Genomic DNA, 20,409 nt, shown 5'->3' with positions numbered 1-20,409 from the left:
GTCCCACCTTTGTGTCTTTCCTTCTGTGCATCTTTCCCATTAAAACAGTAATACATCCAAAACCTAGTGTGGTAGCCATCCTGTTGTGAGGGGAGTCATCAAGTACCTGCATGGTGGAAGCCCCGTGACCACACAGGGATCACACTGATGGTGCCTAAGCTGGAAACTCTCCATGTCTGCCAAGTAGTATATGCTCATCATGATTGTGCACAGGGACTCTGAGAAATGGATTACTGGCAAGGTAGCTGTTGCTGAGGCTGCCCGTGGAGAAATCCCTCATTCAGAGTGAGTGGTACCATGGCAGATCAACTGCAAACAAAGTGGATGAAGCTATTTCCCACTGGTGGGCATATGGCCCCAAAAGTCTATATGAAAGGACATTCCTCTTTCAGTGTAGAGAGACATATGACACTAAATTGTTTCCTTCCCTGTCTATACTATGGGAGGAACATAGGGTTAAGCAGCAAGCAGAGCAATGCTCCCCACAATACTTGGTTTGTACAAGGGCTGATGGTGATTCCGTCTTGGCCACAAAGCCCTAGTTCTTTGTGAAGAACTTAGAAGACAAGTTTGGGGAACTGGCAGCCATCTCTAAAATGAAAAGTAGGTCAATTCTTATCAAAACTGTATCCCCTGCCTCAGTTGTAACAAGCTGGGTGGCATACTGTTGAATGTCATTCCCAATAACAGCCTAAATTTAGTTCAGTGGATCATTTTCCACAGAGACATGCTCTTACAATCTGATGAAGAACTACACACGAATTTGGAGCAATGGGGTGTACACTTTGTCCATCATTTACATAGGGGGGCCGAGGATTATAGGACTGCTACTGGTGCCTTCATCTTGGCTTTTGAGGATGATTCATTGCCTGAAAAGGTCAAGGTGATGGTTTCCCTATGCAGTGCGAAACCGTATGTGCCCCCCCCCCCCCCCCCTCGCCCTCCCCCATGTGGTGCTTCAGGAGCTTAAATCTGGGCACATGTCTTCAAGTTGCAATACTAGCCCCACCTAAAGAGTCTGTGGACAAGCACTGCATTCAAATGCTCCCTGTGCACCTCTCCCCATCTGTGTCAACTGTTGAAGCACCATTCTCCCTGGTCACCAGACTGTGCTGTTTTTCAGAGAGAAAAGAAAATACAAGAGTACAAGACTCGGAACAAACTCAGTTATCAAGAGGCCAAGAAGAAGTATGAGCTTTTGCACCTAGCATGTCATATAACAACAACAAAAATCAATTATTGACAATATAATGCAGATGGGTAGATAAAAAATCTACTCACCCAAAGGTGGCAGGAGAACAGACACACAAAAGAAGCTTTAACTTTTACAAGCTTTTGAAGCTAGTGGTTTCTCCCTCTGCCAGAAGAGTTGAAGGCGAATGGAAAGAAGTGAAGGAAAATGAATGGATAGGCGCCTCATTGCCTACAAGTTGCTCCATGCCTGGTTCCACCATCTATAAGGGGGTGTTCAAAAAGAAACGAGTCGGAGGCATAATTACAGAAACCAGTACCTGTAGGTTAAAAGTATAGACCCTGGCTGTTGAGACACTTGTCCCACTGTGACACAAGGTGGTGAATGGCTGTCTTATAAAATTCCTGTGGCTATGATGTTAACCAGTTCTGCATGTACAGCTGGATGCTGTCGTCCGAGGTGAATCATTTGTCAATCAGAACATTTTTAAGGGGACAAAAAATGGTGTAATCACAGGGAGAGAGATCCAGACTGTATGGAGGGTAGCCAACGACCTCCCATTTGAATTTCTGCAGGAGTGGCATTACTGTGTTAGCCGTATGAGGTTTCGCATTGTCAAGGAGCAGAATGACCCCATGGGTCAGAATGCCTGGTCGTTTTGATTTGATTGCTTGGCAAAGGTTGGTCAAGGTTTGCAAGCAATGCTGGGCATTCTTGTGCTGCAGGAAGTGAATAAGAAGGGGGCCATTTTTGGTCCCCTTAAAAAGTCTCTGAATGGCAAACGATTCACTTCGGACGACGATGTCCAGCTGTTTGTGCAGAACTGGTCAACACTGCAGCCCTGGGAATTTTATGAGACAACCATTCACCACCTTGTGTCATAGTTGGACAAGTGTCTAAACAGCCAGTGTCAGTACTTATAACATACAGGTACTGGTTTCTGTAATAATGCCTCTGGCTCGTTTCTTTTTGAATGCCCCTTATAATAAAAAGACGGAAGCGAGAATACTTGGAATGGTATGTTTCAACCATTGGACCGTGTACCTCTCCTTCACAGGTTTGGTCTAAGATCAGGCATCTCTATGCATTACAGACACCTGCAGGTGTATCTGGTATTACCTTGAATGGACCTTCCTACACTGACCCAGAAGCTGTCGCAAAACATTTTATTCTCCACTGTGCTCAAGCGTCAGCACCTGAGAATTATCAACTGGCTTTTCGTGTCCTAAAACAGCAGTTGTAACAAAAGCAATTATCTTTTACTTCACACTAGCTGGAGCCATATTATGTTCTATTTAGTGAGTGGGAATGGGTCAGTGTCATCGCCCAGTGCCCTGACACAGCCACAGGGCCACGGTGCATTCACAACCAAATGATCAAGCACCTACCAGTGGATTGTCAGTGTCATATACTTGCCATCTTTAACTGCATCTGGAGTAAGGGTGAGTTCCCATCACAGTGACAAGAAAGCGTCATTGTTCCAATACTGAAACCAGGTAAGCACCCTCTAGATATGGATAGTTATCACCTGGTAGGTTTCACCAATGTTCTCTGTAGGTTGCTAGAATGCATTGTGAGCCAGCGGCTCTGTTGACTCCTTAAGTCTTGGGTTCTGGCTCCATGCCAGGGTGGTTTCCACCAAAGCTGTTCCACTACTGGTAATGTGGTTTGCCTGGAGTCTTCCATCAGAACAGCTTTTGCCTGATGTCAACACCTTATAGCTGTCTTCTTTGACCTGCAAAAGGCTTCCTTACATGAATGGGGTCTCTAGGGTCCACTCCCGATTTTCATCGAGAACTTCCTGTTACACTGTGCATTATTCATTTGAGTTGGTGGTTCCCACAATACTCCCCATGTCCAAGAGAATGGGGCCCTGTTGGGCTCTATAATGAGTGTCCCTGTCTTTCTAATAGTCATCAGTGGTCTAGCAGCAGCTGTGAGATCCTCAGTATCACTCTCCTTGTATGCTGACAACTTTTTCTTCTACTATTCCTCCTCTAGTGTGGGTGCCACCAAACATTGCCTGCAAGATACCGTACGAAAGGTGCAGGCATGTACCCTGACCCATGGCTTTCAATTTTCCACTGCCAAGACTCATGTCATGCACTTCTGTTGATGTCGTACGATTCACGCACAACCAGAACTTTGCCTCAATGAACAACTAGTCAATGTTGTGGAGACTTGTTGCATTTTAGGCTCTTTGATTCTCAGTTGACATGGATTCCTCATCTTCACAAGCTTAAGCAAAAGTGCTGGATGCACCTCAATACACTTTGCTGCCTGAGTAATGCCATCTAGGGTGCAGATCACATTACCTGTCTGGAGCTTCACAAAGCCTTGATGCAATTCCACCTCAGTTATGAGTGTCTGACATATGGTTCAGCGTCACCTTCAGCATTGTGGATACTGGATCCGATACACCACTGCAGGGTCCAACTTGTGACAGGAGCCTTTCAAACTAGCCCTGTGATCAGCATACTTGTGGAGACCAGGGTCCATTCACTGTGGATCAGGCACCAACAACAGCTTGTCACTTATACTACTCATATTCACAGCTCTCCTAAGCGTTCAAACTACCATGTCCTCTTTTCAAACATGGTAATCCATCTCTCGCAGTGACAGCCCCCATCAGGAATTACGACCGCAATCTGTATCCAGTCTATCCTCTCTGAACTTAAATTGTTTCCTCTTCCACCTCTCCTCAGGACCCACTCCCATACACCTCCATGGTGCCTCGCTGGGCCACAACTTCATCTTGACCTGTAACAAGACTCAAAAGACTTGATTCATCCTGAGGCCCTCCACTGCCAATTATTCTCCATCCTTGGTGCATCCCAGGTTCAGAAGTCATCTACACCGATGGCTTAATGGTTGCCAGTCATGTAGGCTCTCCTTTCCAGATGACTGTAGGATTTTCACTGCAGAGTTGGTAATCACCTACTCTTGCTCTTAAGCACATCAATTCCTGCACTGGTGGGGTCCTTTCTCATCTGCAGTGACTCCTTGAGCACTTTGTAAGCTCTCAGCCAGTGCTACTCTTGCCATCCCTTGGTAATTGCTATCCAGAATTCCCTGTATGCCCTTGGATAGTGTGACTGCTCAATGACATTCATCTGGACCCAATGCCATGTCGGGATCCCAGGGAATGAACTCAATGATAGCGTGGCCAAATTGGCTACCAGTATACTGTTTCTTGAGATCAGTACTCTGGAAACAGACCTCTGATTGGTATTACACTGTCAAGTTTTTGGTGCCCGGAATACTTAATGGCTCACTCTTACTTCACCAACCCTCCATACAGGCCTCTTGCGAAGACTCTACCGTTTTTCACCCGCTTTGCATCAGCCGTACTTGGCTGACTCGTAGGCATCTCCTCCGCAGCAAATACCCACTCCACTGACATTATGGAGCCCATTTGATGGTGGTCCACATTTTGCTGGACTGTCACAACCAAGTTACCCTTCAGCGGACTCTTAATCTCCCTGACGTGCTACCTCTGGTGTTAGGAGACAGTGGCCCAGCAGCTGACTTAGTTTTACATTTTATTCATGTAGCAGACTTTTAGCACTCTCTTTAAGGAATGGTGGCTTAACCTCACTGGCCCATTGAGGGGTTGGCAGAACAGTCTGTCACCTCTTCTGCCGAGACCGGGCTGCAGCTGTCTGGAATTGGTGATCCAGCCTAGTCCTCATTCTACCTGCTCTTTTACTCTTCTTTCCCCCATTTCCTGTGGTCTGTTAGACTTGTTCATCTTTTGTCTCTCTGTGCTTCTCTTGCCCTGTCCTTGTTGCTAGTCTTTCTGAGGTAGTCAATAGTTGGAGGCTGGCAGATGTATGTCCTCTCATTGCGCTCTGCTTTCAGGGGCTTCTGGCTGCTCCCTTGCTTACCTTTCTTCCTCTGTCTCCCTTTCTTCTATTTGTCCCTTAACTCAGCCTCACTGACAATGGTAGATCTTGTGGTTTTCTGTCCCTACGTTTTGTGTGTTAGGCTAGATCTGATCTACTGTCATATAGACCTATCTGTTCGAGGAAAAAGGGGACTGATAACCTAGTAGCTTTGTCCCTTTAAGCATCCAACCAAACAAGCAACCAACCAACCATGTGCCACAATTTTGTTACAAAAAACAACATCCTGCTTCTTACCTCTAATTCATAAAAATAATAACACACTGTTCCTTTCAGATCTGTACCAGCTATTTGTGAAGAGGCACAATTTACCTGTTTCTATGTTACTAATAATGTGATTTGTTACTTAATGTATAAAAATACATCTTTGTATTTTTTAAATACAAAACAATTTTATTTCTTAATCCATAGGTATTTCAAAAAAGAAATTTCAAAGAGAAAAGGGTATAGGCTTGTTATACCTGAATTTGAATGTACCAATGTGTGTTTTTGGTTCATTCCCCCAAGACTGAGAGATAAAAAAGAAAATGAAGAATGGTGGAATGAAGTAGATATGGTGAGTAAGAATGAGATGGTGGAATATTTATTTTCATTTAAGAGTAAATGAGACCACTCACTGAACCGTAGAGGTGCTGAGTCATTGAGAGTCACACACAAAAGGAAAAAAAGAAAGACTTATCTAGCGTTTGCTGCGCACATGTGCACATACCTCCCTCCCCCCCCTACCCCCCCCCCACCCACCCACCCACACACACACACACACACACACACACACACACACACACACACACACACACACTTGAACATCTACACTGTACCGGCAGGACATACCAGGTAAAGTTTTCATTCTGTTTTATGTGTACCTTTGATGACTCAGTGCCTCTGTCGTTCGGTAAGTGGTCTACTTTACTGCTAAATATTTGCACTCTTCCAGAACTTTCCTACATATTACAGTGGAATATTTTGTTTATTTGACTAGCTTGAAGAAAAGCATCATTGTATGTACAAATATTTTAGCATCTAATTTGTTTCAAGTACTCGTCTTCACAGTTTCTTGGGTGTATACGTGGATTTCTTTATATGTGAGGGCAGTAGTATACCTTGATATTTTTTTTATTTCTGTCTTATCAGTGGCATAATAATTTTGACACTTCATGTTTCTGGGTGAACAGATTCAGTGAAACTCCCACTGTCTGCAAATATCAGCAGCTCAAGGCCATGTCCTTTGCCGTGTAAGCAAATCAAGGGACCACTAGATACAGGTCTTAAATAATAAAGTCTTTGGTGATAAATCATTGTCAGTGTGAATGTTAAATACAGATGCTTAAATTTCAGAAACATTCCCATGTTAAATGTGTTTCAGTCCCTTTTACCATTGAAAGTTCTGTGTTTTCAAACAAAAGTGCAGACAGTCTTCTCAGTAGCATTTGGCTGATCAAATGAACAGCACTTGCAAAATGACAATGTGGGTGTGGTACCTCAATAGGTAATAGCATTGCAGTGATATTTTCAACCAGTACTATACTAGAGGGCAGCAAATCCACATTCTCCATCAAGACTTGGGCACTCTCCAGGGACAAAGTAAGGAAACTCATTCAACAGTGTTGACTGATACAAGCCAAAAGGGCAGTGGACATTGGGGAGCACGCAGAAGTATCAACAAATAGCAGCAGGTGCAGTGTTGGTAACATTTACATTTCAGACAGCAAACAAGGACGTACACCTCATCTTACAGTTACCGAAATGACAACAGCAACTGGGTTTAGGTGTGACCAGTTTTTCTGAGAAGAATCTCCTATTTACCTACAGATGAAAAAAAAAAAAACTCATCAGAAATTACCAATACTTACAATGTTGGCCACAATCAGCAGTTGGTCACTGCCAAATCAGCCAAGATATCAGTCATCACACCCAGCATTGGTAACATAAGACTAAATTAAATACCAGCTTGATACTACAGTCCAGGTATTTACTATGAACCATGCCAACTGTACATCACTGATACTTGCATTTCATGCACTTACTTCATGGACTCACTTCAGCTAACTCTTGGCTTACAGCTGCTAAAAACTCCAAAATTCCTACATTTGATAAAGAAACTGTGGTACTGAATGAAGGCTTCCAGAAATCATTACAGTGGTCTTTTGTGATTGCTAATGTCACAGAGCCCATTCTAGCTGCCAATTTTTTGCGCTATTATAACATTTGCTATGAATATACAATTCGATGTCTATGATACCCTTACATATCTCTACATTACACAACATGACATATAAACCTCAATTATGACAGTGAACAATTAATCTCATATGATACGTGAAACAATGTTTGGATAGAAATCACAGAGGCTCACTTTTGGTGACTTTCACATGGACATGTGTACTTTCCTGATATGCTACTGTCTGCATTTGTAGTTCAAGCACATTTTGTATTTACTGTGAGTGCATTGATGGCGTGTGTGTGTGTGTGTGTGTGTGTGTGTGTGTGTGTGTGTGTGTGTGTGTGTGCACTAAGAGACTGGTTGATACTACAGCACTTCCCAGCCTGGCAAAGTTACAGTGCTCTCCAGAACTAATGTTCGCTGTATTCAGTAAAATCTCCAGAGTACTTTAATTGCCAAGATCTTTAGAAATCTCTGGCTCTGTTTAGTTCAATACAAATCAGGATCTACTATTTTCTGTGATGTATTTATATTTAACTGATGTTGAATAAAACCAGTTTTGTTGAAGAAGCAGACCATGATACTGTTTAGTAATAATAACAACAATAATGTATTCATAATGAATTACCATAGCAAACTATTGCTACTGGAACAACTTCACAGTAGCAGTATTAGAGAGTTACTTGTGGCACTCTTTTGTTGCCATTTTTAGAAAAAAATCTGAGTTGTAGTAAACTATTTGTAAATTATCTTGTCTTCGTATTCAAAAGTAGACAATGATTGCTTTTTAACAGAATGGAAGGTTTAATGCAAAAAGTGACACAGGGCACATGAATCATAGAACTATAACAATAATGTATTCACAATTAAATACCATAAACAATTGCTACTGAAATAGCTCTGCTTTAACAGTATTAGCCACTAGCCAATTATTTGTACCGTTCTTTTGTTACCATTTGTAGAAAATATTCTGTGTTGTAATAAATTAGTTTTAAAAAAATATTTTCTGCTTGTTTGAAAACCATAGAATGATTACATCATAACAGAATGTAAACTTAATGCAAAAATTAAGTGCCACAGGGCACTTGGACCAAAGTACTTCAAGCACCTGCAAATATTGCCTGCAACCTTTGAGCCCGGTTATCTTGATGTAACGTCCTGTGAAGCATCAGATCTAAATAGACAAAACTGGAGAGAGAAAATTGCAAAACTGTTTAGTAATAATAAAGTCAATTGTAAATTAAAAAATCTAACATTTTATTTTTAGTCAATATTTTCTTCAGAAAATGATGGTCTGGTATGGTGCGTATACAGAACACAATATCTGTGAGTACAAAGCCCTCAGGCTTGAAATGCTTAATAGAATAGGTGATAAGCTTGTTGTACCCATGTATAATCACTTCATATGCAATGCTATGGTCCCCTAAGTGCAACAACTGCATCCTCAGGTATTGACCAGTTTTCACCTGTGCCAGTCTCCAATATATGAGTCAGCCATGAATAGAAATCCACTGGGAAGAATACTAAATGCCAGTCAGAATTTTAGGTTTTCAGGCAGAGTATGGTTTATTGGGATTTTGAATAGGACAAAAATACCTTTTTGTAAATGGCAGAGGTTTCATGGAGGTTTTGGCCAGTAATGGGAAATAATTTCTGAAATAAGTTATTGTTGTGATATGAAGTAGATAAGAAGGAAATTAGATTGTTAATAATGCATAGATGACAGTGTAAAAGTTGCACAATTACAAAAGGAAAAGAATTGATCATTTTTAAATATATGTGTTCTAGAGAATATGCACATGATAATAATTAATTATGTAGGATTGATAATTTGGGATTGGCATGATGGAACACAGCATTTTTGAGTAGCATGTATGTGACAGGACTAGTTAAGAAAATAGAGATAAAATAAGTAGAAGGATCACGCCTAGCATACTCAGAACCTTGGGTTGCCATTGGGGTCCATAAGTAACAAGTTGAAATGTCCACCAGTCTTTTGACTGGTTTGATGCAGCCCACCATATATTCCTCTCCTATGCCAACCTCTTCATCTCAGAGTAGCACTTGCAACCTATGTCCTCAGTTTTTGCTGGATTTCCATGTATTCCTTTCCTCAATGATTCTTCAGAAGACCTCCTCCTTTCTTACCTTATCAGTCCACCTAATTTTTAACATTCTTTTGTAGCACCGCATCTCAAACGCTTTGATTCTCTTCTTTCCCAGTTTTTCCACAGTCCATGTTTCACTATCATACAATGCTTCGCTCCATACATACATTCTCAGAAGTTTCTTTCTCAAATTAAGGCCTATGTTTGATATTAGTATACTTCTTTTGGCCAGAAATGCCACCGCTAGTTGCTCTGTTGGTCGTGAATTATTTTGCTGCCTAGGTATATGGGCTCCTCAAATTCATTATCACCAGTCATGATGTAAAGTTTCTCACTGTCCTCATTTCTGCTACTTCTCACTACTTTCTTCTTTCTTGAATTTATTCTTGACCCATATTCTGCATTTATTAGACTCATCATTCTATTCAGCAGATCCTGTAATTCTTTTTCACTTTTACTGAGGATAGCAATGTCATCAGGAAATTTTATTATTGATATCCTTTCACTTTGAATTTTATTTCCACCATTGCTTCTTGCAAATACAGATTAACAGTATGTGTGAAAAACTACATTCCTGTTTTAAGCCTTTTTAATCTGAGCACTTCTTTCCAAGTCTTCCAGTCTTATTGTTCCCTCTTGGTTCTTGTACTTATTGTATATTACCCTTCTTTTCCTATAACTTACTCCCTATTTTTCTCAGAATATCAAATATCATACATCTCTGCCTAAACTCTTTGCCTTTAAATATGTCTGCTTGTGTCTGTATATGTGTGGATGGATATGTGTGTGTGTGCGAGTGTATACCTATCCTTTTTCCCCCCTAAGGTAAGTCTTTCCGCTCCCGGGATTGGAACGACTCCTTACCCTCTCCCTTAAAACCCACATTCTTTCATCTTTCCCTCTCCTTCCTCTTTCCTGATGAAGCAACCGCCGGTTGTGGAAGCTCGAAATTTTGTGTGTGTGTTTGTTTGTTTTTTATTTTGCCTATCTACTGGTGCTTTCCCACTTGGTAAGTCATGGAATCTTTGTTTTTAATATAAATATCATACATTGTTTCACATTGTCAAATGCTTTTTCGAGATTGACAAATCTTATGAAAATGTCTTGATTTTTCTTCAGTTAGCTTCCATTATCAACAGCATCTACATCTACATGACTACTCTGCAATTCACATTTAAGTGCTTGGCAGAGGGTTCATCGAACCACAATCATACTATCTCTCTACTATTCCACTCCCGAACAGCGAGCGGGAAAAATGAACACCTAAACCTTTCTGTTCGAGCTCTGATTTCTCTTATTTTATTTTTATGATCATTCCTACCTATGTAGGTTGGACTCAACAAAATATTTTCGCATTCGGAAGAGAAAGTTGGTGACTGAAATTTCGTAAAAAGGTCTCGCCGCGACGAAAAACGTCTATGCTGTAATGACTTCCATCCCAACTCGTGTATCATATCTGCCACACTCTCTCCCCTATAACGTGATAATACAAAATGAGCTGCCCTTTTTTGCACCCTTTCGATGTCCTCCGTAAATCCCACCTGGTAAGGATCCCACACCACGCAGCAATATTCTAACAGAGGACGAACGAGTGTAGTGTAAGCTGTCTCTTTAGTGGACTTGTTGCATCTTCTAAGTGTCCTGCCAATGAAACGCAACCTTTGGCTCGCCTTCCCGACAATATTATCTATGTGGTCCTTCCAACTGAAGTTGTTCGTAATTTTAACACCCAGGTACTTAGTTGAATTGACAGCCTTGAGAATTGTATTATTTATCGAGTAATCGAATTCCAACGGATTTCTTTTGGAACTCATGTGGATCATCTCACACTTTTCGTTAATTAGCGTCAACTGCCACCTGACACACCATACAGCAATCTTTTCTAAATCGCTTTGCAACTGATACTGGTCTTCGGATGACCTTACTAGATGGTAAATTACAGCATCATCTGTGAACAGTCTAAGAGAACTGCTCGGATTGTCACCCAGGTCATTTATATAGATCAGGAACAGTAGAGGTCCCAGGACGCTTCCCTGGGGAACACCTGATATCACTTCAGTTTTACTCGATGATTTGCCGTCTATTACTACGAACTGCGACCTTCCTGATAGGAAATCACGAATCCAGTCGCACAGCAGCATCAGAATTGCCTCTCTTGTGCCTTTACCTTTCCTGAAGCCAAACCGATCATCTTTTAACACATCCTCAATTTTCTGTTCCACTCTTCTGTAAACTATCCTTGTCAGCAACTTGGATGCATGAGCTGTTAAGCTGATAGCACAATAATTCTTGCACTTGTTGCCTCTTGCAATCTTCAAAATTGTGTGGATGATATTTCTACGAAGGTCAGATATTATATTGCCAGACTCATACATTCCACACACCAATTTGAACTGTCATTTTGTTGCCATTTCTCCCAATGATTTTAGACATACTGCCTTATTCAATCTTAAGTCTTTCAAAGCTCTTTTAAATTCTGATTCTTATACTTCATTGTACCCTTTCCACCTATCCACTCTGTTCTCTGTATTTAACAGTGGAATTCCCATTGCAAACTTCATGTTACCACACTTGCTTTTAATTTCAATGAAGATTGTTTTGACTTTTCTGTATCCTGAGTCAGTCTTCTGAAAATCATTTCTTTTTCGATTTCTTCACATTTTTCATGCAGCCATTTCACCTTAGATTCTTTGCATTTCCTGTTTATTTCATTTCTAAGTGACTTTTTTCTGCATTTCTGATATTCTTGAACATTTTGTACTTTTTTTCTTCATCAATCAATAGTGATTTACAAATCAATAAACATAGTTTAGAAAGTTTTCCTAGTAGACTGTGTTAATGAAAGACAAAGGTGTTGGCTTATTTTTCACATTTCACTCCCTACTGCCTTCCAGAGTTATCCTCTGGAGGAATGTGCATAAAGTAAAGAAATTATTTATTCAGCAGAATTGAACCATAAGAATATCATGTGTGGAGCACTTTTCAAGGATCTTGGAATCCTTTGTACTTACTTTCTAGCATATTTGCTCCACAATGGTTTTCATTGTAGATAATAAAAATCAGTTTACGCCAAACAATTGCAATACAAGAAACAAACACTATTTTCAAACAATGGAAAGTCCAGAATTCAATAATGACAATATTATGAAAAAGATAGATTGCTACTCATCATATAGCAGAGATTTTGAGTTGCAGACAAGCAAAACAAAAAGACTACTAAACACCTTAGCTTTCAGCCAGAAGATCTTCTTCTAAAATAGACAATATACACACACAAACACACATATTCATGTAAATGCAGCTGACACATATGAGTGCTGTCCCTCACTGCCAGGGCCAGACTGCGAAACGAGAAACTGCTCATGGTGGCATGGTGGGAGGAAGGTGGTAGTGGTAAGGAGGAGGCTGGGGTGGGGAGGAGGGGGAGAGAGCAGGGTATAGGTGTGTGTGTGTGTGTGTGTGTGTGTGTGTGTGTGTGTGTGTGTGTGTGTGTGTGTGTGGAAGGGGGGGGGGGGGAGATAGAAAAGGAGAGAAGTGGAAAGGCTGTGGGTGGGCGTGAGGAATAAAAGGCTCTGAAGTGGAAATAGAGAAGGGATACGTCGGTTCAGGACAATGACTAATGAAGGTTGAGATCAGGAGGGTTATGGGAATGCGGAATAAATTGCAGGGAGAGTTTCCACCTGTAAAATTCAGAAAAGCTGGTGTTGGCAGGAAGGGTCCAGATGGTACAGGCTGTGAAGCAGTCACTAAAGTGAAGAACAGTATGATGAGCAGCATGCTCAGCAACTCGGTGGTCCAGCTGTTTCTCGGCCGCAGTTTGTTGGTAGCCAGTCATGAAGACAGATAGCTGGTTGGTTGTCACAGTTTGTAGTTTAGCTAGTAGATCACTTGACAGGTCTCACAGGTTGCTCTGCCTTTGATGGGACAAGTGATGCTTGTGAAGGCCGAAGTAATTGGTGGTGGGAGGATGTATGAGAGAGGCCTTGCATGTTGGTCTATTACAGGGTTATGAGCCTTGGGGCAAGGGGTTGTGTAGGGATGGATGAGGATATTGTATAAGTTCAGTGGGTGATGGAATAGCACTATAGGATGGGTGGGGAGGATAGTAGATAGGACGTTTCTCATTTTGGGGCATGGCAAGAGGTAGTTAAAAAGTAGTTTTCAATAGATGTTGCCTCCTTATCTAAAATCCGTATGGAGATAGAAGAACCCTGACAGTTAAAGTATGCATGGTGCAGGTACTGTGAGCATCCTCCCCAATGTACCATGTAACATAATTTTTTTACTCCTTTAAGGAGACACCTCATTATTGTGACATCCATATGGACAGCTATTGTTTTTAGTCACTTAGCTTCAGCACTACCAGTTGCGTTCTGTGCTTCACAGTTGAAACGTGGCAACATGCTGCCAGCTTTCAGGGCTCATCTTTCACATAGAAATATAAGATTATATACACTGGGGGGAAAGGTGTTGAGCATTAATATTAAGGAAGAAATTGGAAATACCTACCAAACCAATGGAAATTTAAAAAACCTATTTCATTAGTCACTCTCTGTGGACATTATCTGTTTTTACATTCAGGGATGTAGCTCTATGGCCACTATCAGTTTTGATCATAAAACTGCAGGACCAATAGTGGTGCATTATAAATAGGCCTCAGTTGTTACAGATGTCAGTATAATAAAGTAAATACTAAGATAAAAGTAGAAGATAAACATCAGTTATTTGATATAATTGAGGAATTAGTAGCAGTTTTTTCCAGGATTTCACTCTAATGTCATACATGAAATGTGGCTGGCCTAAGGACAAATACTGTTAAGCTGTGCAGTGATAGTACATTCGTAAAATACAGGTCTGCCCCATAAAATCAGTATGCCATACACCCGAGATCCAAGTAACAATGAACTGACTTTAAAAGTGTAGATAATAATGACATTAGGAGACATGTAGTTACCGTTTATTATAAGAGATGCTGGAAGTGTTGGCCATGGGCATTCAGGCATTGCTGACTTTTTGTGATGATGTTACCATGTTACCAGCAACACAGTGTAATTTTGCAGACATGATGTTTTTAATTATTCTTGTGATGTTATGTTTCAGATCATCTGTTGTGTGAGGTTTAAGGATTGTCAATGTACACTTTGCTCTTAAAGGTGCCCCATAAATAAAAATCACTTGATCTTTAGACAGGGGACTTTGGCGGCCAGAGATCTCTACTGACAAGTCTGTCTCCAGGGAACACATTGGTGATGCGGGCCATACTTTGCTTGGATGTGTGAGCGGCTGCTCCATCTTGTTGGAATACTGCATACATCTTCTCTGCATCTGTTAACTATGTCAAAGATCTTTAGATGTCTGGTACTGTTTAAGGTAAAATTGAAAAATATGAGGCCCACAGTGTGCATATCAGACAATGCACACCAAACACCTATCTTCTCCGGGTGGAGGGGTTCTTCATGTAGAATACGTGAGTTGTCCAGTGACTGGTATCTGCAATTTTGGAAGTTTATACAACCTGACAAATGAAACCAGGCCTCATCTGAGATGAAGTGAGGCAAGGGGTCCAAGTAACAGTTCGTAATTGATGTTAACAGCTATTTACAACAAGGAACTCTCTTTTCCTGATCCTCAGATTTCAACTCTTGCACAACACCTATATAACAGGCTTTTAATTTCATATCCTTTAGTACAAGACAATATGATGTAATAGATACACTAACCTGCTATGATAACCTCCTCACCAGCTTGCAGGGACTTCTTGTAATGTCCATGCAAATTCAGTCTACAGTTTCAGAGGTCATCACTGTAGGTCACCAGTTCCTTGCACATTGTGAATGGATTCTACAGCCCTCCATTTTGTGCACATATCTTGAATAGTATTGGTCATTGGGAGTTTCCTCCCATGATATTTTGCTTGAAACATTTCTTTACATTCCTTAACGGAGCCTGTCCTTTTTTAACACTGCACAATACCAATTCGCTGTTCTAATGCAAACTGTCCCATTTATATAACAACTCAACAATACGAGCTTTTCCCAACTGATGCACAGCCACACAGCTGCACTCAAATTTCCTGTAAAATGCAGTGTAACCAACTTTTGAAACAATGTTGCCACTTCACAAACAGGTGGACTGGAATTGATTAACTGGTAAGTGAGGCATTCTGATCTTATGTGGGACACTCTGTAGTATAAGTACAAAGGTTTTTTTTCTCAACATATACCATCACTTAATCCACATCCCAGAATGTGATAAGGTTATGTTTCCTGATGTTATCTATAAAACACAATGAATGAAAGAATGAATGTGTAAAATAAGGAACGTGATTGAGAGGGGAATGGCTTTGAATATGGCAGTCACTTGTGTAATTGACTCTCAACAACAGGCATTTGAAATGTGCAACCGCAAAGAAGTTAGGAAAAGACTATGTTTCTGAAAGGAAAAGTGCCAATCAGAAGAAAATAGTATGACAATGGAAATTCCAGAATGGAAACAGCAAACAAAAACAACGATAGTCAATCACTCATCAGCAGAAACCATCTGTGTGGTACAGAGGCACACGCAAAAATGTGGGCATAGAGGTGAACAGATAAGAAGAGGGGATAATAGAGGAAGAATATAATTTCAAGAAAGGAGAGAAATGAAATAGAAAATGAGAGTGAGAGGAGAGGAAATGATTTGGGGGGTGGGGGTGGGAGGGGGGTGCTGGAGACCAAATTTGGTGATTAGTATAGATTCTGGTCATAAGGATTGTGAGAATAAAAAAATGTGCTGGAGGGATAGTTCCCACTTCTGCAGTTTATGAGAGCTGGTGCATTATGGGGAGGGAGATCCATGTGGCATGGGTGTTGTTGATGTTATAGGCTGCAGCATGTTTGACAAGTTGATGGATGGTTACAGCTGGTAGATGATGTGGCTGCTTTCACATGTGGCCCTAAGATCAGATAAATGATAGCTGTCTCTGGACTGCACTAATAGTATATAGTGGGCAGGTATATGAGTGTGAGCTATCTGCAGGAAATGACTCATGTGGTGCAGAATTGGAAGGAGGAATGGTGCAGGGATGGACTGGAATATTATACTGTTATGATGGGCAATTTTATATCTTTTCTACATCTACATCTACATCTATACTCTGCAAACCACTGTGAAGTGCATGGAAAAGGGTACATCTCATTGTGCAAGCTGTTAGGGTTTCTTCACATTACACTCACTTTTGGAGTACAGGAAGAAAGATTGTTTAAATGCCTCTGCATGTGCTGTAATTAATCTCGTCGTCAAGATTCCCTTGGGAGTAATACATAGGGGGTTGTAGTGTATTCCCAGAGTCATCATTTAAAGTCAGTTCTTGAAGTGTCATAAGTAGACTTTCTCAGGATCATTTACATTTATCTTAAAGAGGCTCCCAGTTCAGTTTCAGCACCATCTCTGTGACACTCTCCCACAAGTCAAACAAACCTGTGACCATTCATGTTGCCCTACTCTGCGTATTTTCAATATCCTACCTGCAGATAAAGGTTCCACCGCTGTTGTTATGAACTTCAGTGACTATTTGGTGAAAATCCTCTGCCCATTATCTGATTCCTTCACCTATAATCTCTGCCAGAGTAATCCCATCCTAGAACTCCAACATAACCTCCAATCCCTGTGTAAAATCTTGTACCCTTTCCAGAACCTCTACCCTGAATCCATTTCCCCCCTTACCCCTGTGACATCCTGTATACCCATCATCTACATGCTTCCCAAAATCCATGAACCCAGCAATCTTTCATGTCCCATTGTAGCACATTATTGTGCTCCACTGAAAGAATTTGAGCCTTCATGGAGCAACACTTCCAACCAATTGCCCATAGTCTACCCTCCTACATCAAAGAAACCAACCACTTCCTTCATCAACTCTCCACCATCCCATCCCTTTACCTCCTGGATCCCCAATTGTCACTGTTGATGCAACCTCCCTATACACCAACATCCCTCATACCCATTGTCTTATCGCTATTGAACACTATCTTTGCCTATGTCCTTCAGACTCCAAACCCACTTCCTCATTCCTCATACACTTCACTAACTTTAACCTAACTCAAAACTACTACTCCTTTGAAGGAGAGGTATCTAAACAAATCCACAGCACAGCTAAGGGCACCCACATGGCACCCTCCTAAGCCAACCTATGGCCATCTAGAAGGGATCTACCTAGTCTCACAAAATGCCAGACCCCTAGTCTTGTTAAGGTTCATTGATGATATCTTCATGACCTGGACTCAGGGCCAAGAGAACCTGTCTTCATTTCATCACAACCTCAACATCTTCTCTCCCAACTGTTTCACCTGTCGTTCTCAACCCAGCATGCCACCTTCCTGGAAGTTGAACTCATCCTCCCTGATGGCTCCATCCACACCTCAATTCACTTTAAACCCATTAACCACCAACAGTACCTGATTTTCAGCAGCTGTCATCCCTTCCACACTAAAAAGTCCCTCCTATAGAGCCAAGCCACTTGGAGATGGTGTATCTGCACTGACAAAAACTCCCTTGTCCAGTATGCTAAGGGTCTCGCCTACACCTTCATAGGCATGCTCTATCCCCAGGCCTAGTCCACAAACATATCTCCCATGCCATTTCCCCTCAGATCCCCAATCCTCACACCACTCCCAAGGACCAGGTACGAAGGAGTGCCCCCTTTGTCACCCGGTACCACCCCAGACTGGAGCGACTGAACCACGTCATTCACCAGGGCTTTGGTTACCTGTCATGCACTGAAGGTCCTTCCCACCCCCTCAAAAAGTGGTGTTCCATTGGCCACCCAACCTCCAGAACATCCTAGTCCATCCCTATGCCACTCCCAATCCCAACCCCTTGCCATAAGGCTCATATCGCTGTGGAAGACTGAGGTGCAAGATCTTCCCAATCCACCTGCCCGGCACTTTCTATTCCAGACCGGTCACAGACTTATCCTACCCCATCAGAGCAGCCATATCATATACCAACTCTGCTCCAATCATTGCACAGATTTTTGTATTGGTAAGACTACCAACTAGCTAGCCACAAGGATGAACAGCCACTGCCAGACTGTGGCCAAGAGCAAGGTAGACCACTCTGTGGCACAACATGGAGCAAAACATAACATACTCAATTTCAATGGCTACTTTGTTGTGCAAGCCATGTGGCCACCACCAGCTCTTCCAAACTATCCAGATGGGAGTTATCCACACAACAAATTCTGCACTTCTGAAATCACTCCAGCCTAAACCTACTGTACCTACACCCTTCACCCAACAGTTTCCATTCCCTCTGTCCTATTATTTCCTCCCTCTTCTCATCCTACATCAACTCTGTGTGCCGCCCTTTGCCAGTGCATGTGCTCATCTTTCCCTTTCCCCACTCCTCTCCTGTTTTGCTCCCTGTTCCCCCTCCCCCACTCCACACCCACACCCCCATTTCCCACTTCCGTGCTCCACAGCCTCCTGACACTGCGCCTGTTGGCAGTCTAGTATCTGCAAACTTCGCCACACAGCATTCTTCTCCCTCCCTACCTGTATCCTGCTATCCCATCCCTTTCCCCCATCCCTACCAGATTACTGCTTCCATTCTGTGTGACAGCTGCACCCAGTACAACTGCTGTAGATGGCAGTCATGTGTGCCTGAGGTGTGCTTGCTTGAATGAATAAACGTGTTTGTATGTGTGTTTCCTTTTCTGATAAAGTCTTTGGCCAAAAGTAATGCGTAAGTGTCTTGCCAGTGTGTCTGAGTGCAACTTAATGGTCCTATTTGGTATGGGTCTCACATACTTGAGCAATATTTTATAATGGGGCACCTGAGTGATTTGTGAGCAATCTTCATTGTAGACTGATTGTATTTCCCCAGTATTCTACCAATAAACTGAAGTCTACTACCTGCTTTATTTGCAATTGAGCCTATGTGATCATTCCATTTCATATCCCTATAAAGTGTTACACCCAGGTGTTTGTAGGAGTTAGCCATTTCACACTTCCCTGAAGCACACCAGAAGTTATTTCTAGCTCTGATGATGACTCTCCATCCAAGATAACAAGCTGTGTCCTCCCTACCAAAAAATTCTGAGTTCAGTTGCAAATATCACTTGGTATGCCCTAAGATTGTACTTCTAACAATAATCGTACATGTGGTACTGAGTCAAATGCATTTTGGAAATCAAGAAATACTGCAGCTTTCTAACTGCCTTGATACATAACTTCCAGTATGTCATGTGAGAAAAGTGTGAGTTGGGTTTCACATGATTGTTTGCAGATTCCATTCTGGTTGGCATGGAGGAGGTCATTCTCTTCGAGGTACCTCAGTATGCTTGGGTTCAGAATATATTCTAAGATTCTACAAGGGTATTGGATGGTAGTGTTGTGGATCATGTCTATTACTCTTCTTGTAAAAATGTGTACATGTATTTTCTTCAGACTACTGGAGTTGGTTTTATGTTCACTGGATCTACAGTACATTATAATTAAAGGAGTGTTTAACTCAGCCTCAAATTCAGTATCAAGTCTGATAGGGGTTCCATTGGGCTCTGGAGTGCTGCAGTAATGACTTCAGCTGTTTCTAAACACCACTGACACTAATACGTATTTCACTCACCTTATCATTGGTGTGAAGATTAAACTGGGGCAATACATCTGGGTTTTCTTTTGTAAAGGAACATTTCAAGCCAGAGTTAGGCATTTCAGCTTTTGCTTTGCTACCCTCATTTTTAGTTCCTGTCTCATTCGTGAGTGACTGGACACTAACTTTGGTGCCACTGACCACCTTTGCATATGACCACAGTTTCTTTGGGTTCTGTGAAAGATCTTTTTATTGTAGTCTGCTACAGTACTCATTGAAGGCTTTATGCATTGCTCTCTTGAGAGCTCAACGTGTTTCATTCAGCATTCTGCAATCAGCATTCTGCTGTGCCATGTTTTGTTTTACACCTATTATGCAGTAATTTCTGTTTATTCAGAAGTGGATGGATATTATAGAGGGCCCACCCATTACGAAGTGTTCTACTGGGTACATATCTATCAAGATCATGGATAA

The 20,409-nt window shown here is 41.6% G+C and overlaps 1 protein-coding gene across 1 annotated transcript in view; it reads left to right on the top strand.

Moving 5' to 3' along the window:
• LOC126268126 (acidic amino acid decarboxylase GADL1) overlaps positions 1-20,409 on the top strand; it is a 137,512-nt gene that overhangs the window by 103,558 nt on the left and 13,545 nt on the right. The window contains exon 9 of the mRNA XM_049973656.1: positions 5,509-5,653. Coding sequence (XP_049829613.1) covers positions 5,509-5,653 — 145 coding nt within the window. The remainder of the gene's footprint in view (positions 1-5,508; positions 5,654-20,409) is intronic.

This window comes from Schistocerca gregaria, chromosome 4 (assembly GCF_023897955.1).
Source record: "Schistocerca gregaria isolate iqSchGreg1 chromosome 4, iqSchGreg1.2, whole genome shotgun sequence".
Classification (NCBI taxonomy): domain Eukaryota; kingdom Metazoa; phylum Arthropoda; class Insecta; order Orthoptera; family Acrididae; genus Schistocerca; species Schistocerca gregaria.
The sequence above is the reverse complement of the archived record's forward strand: the minus strand, read 5'-3'. Positions and strand labels throughout refer to the sequence as shown.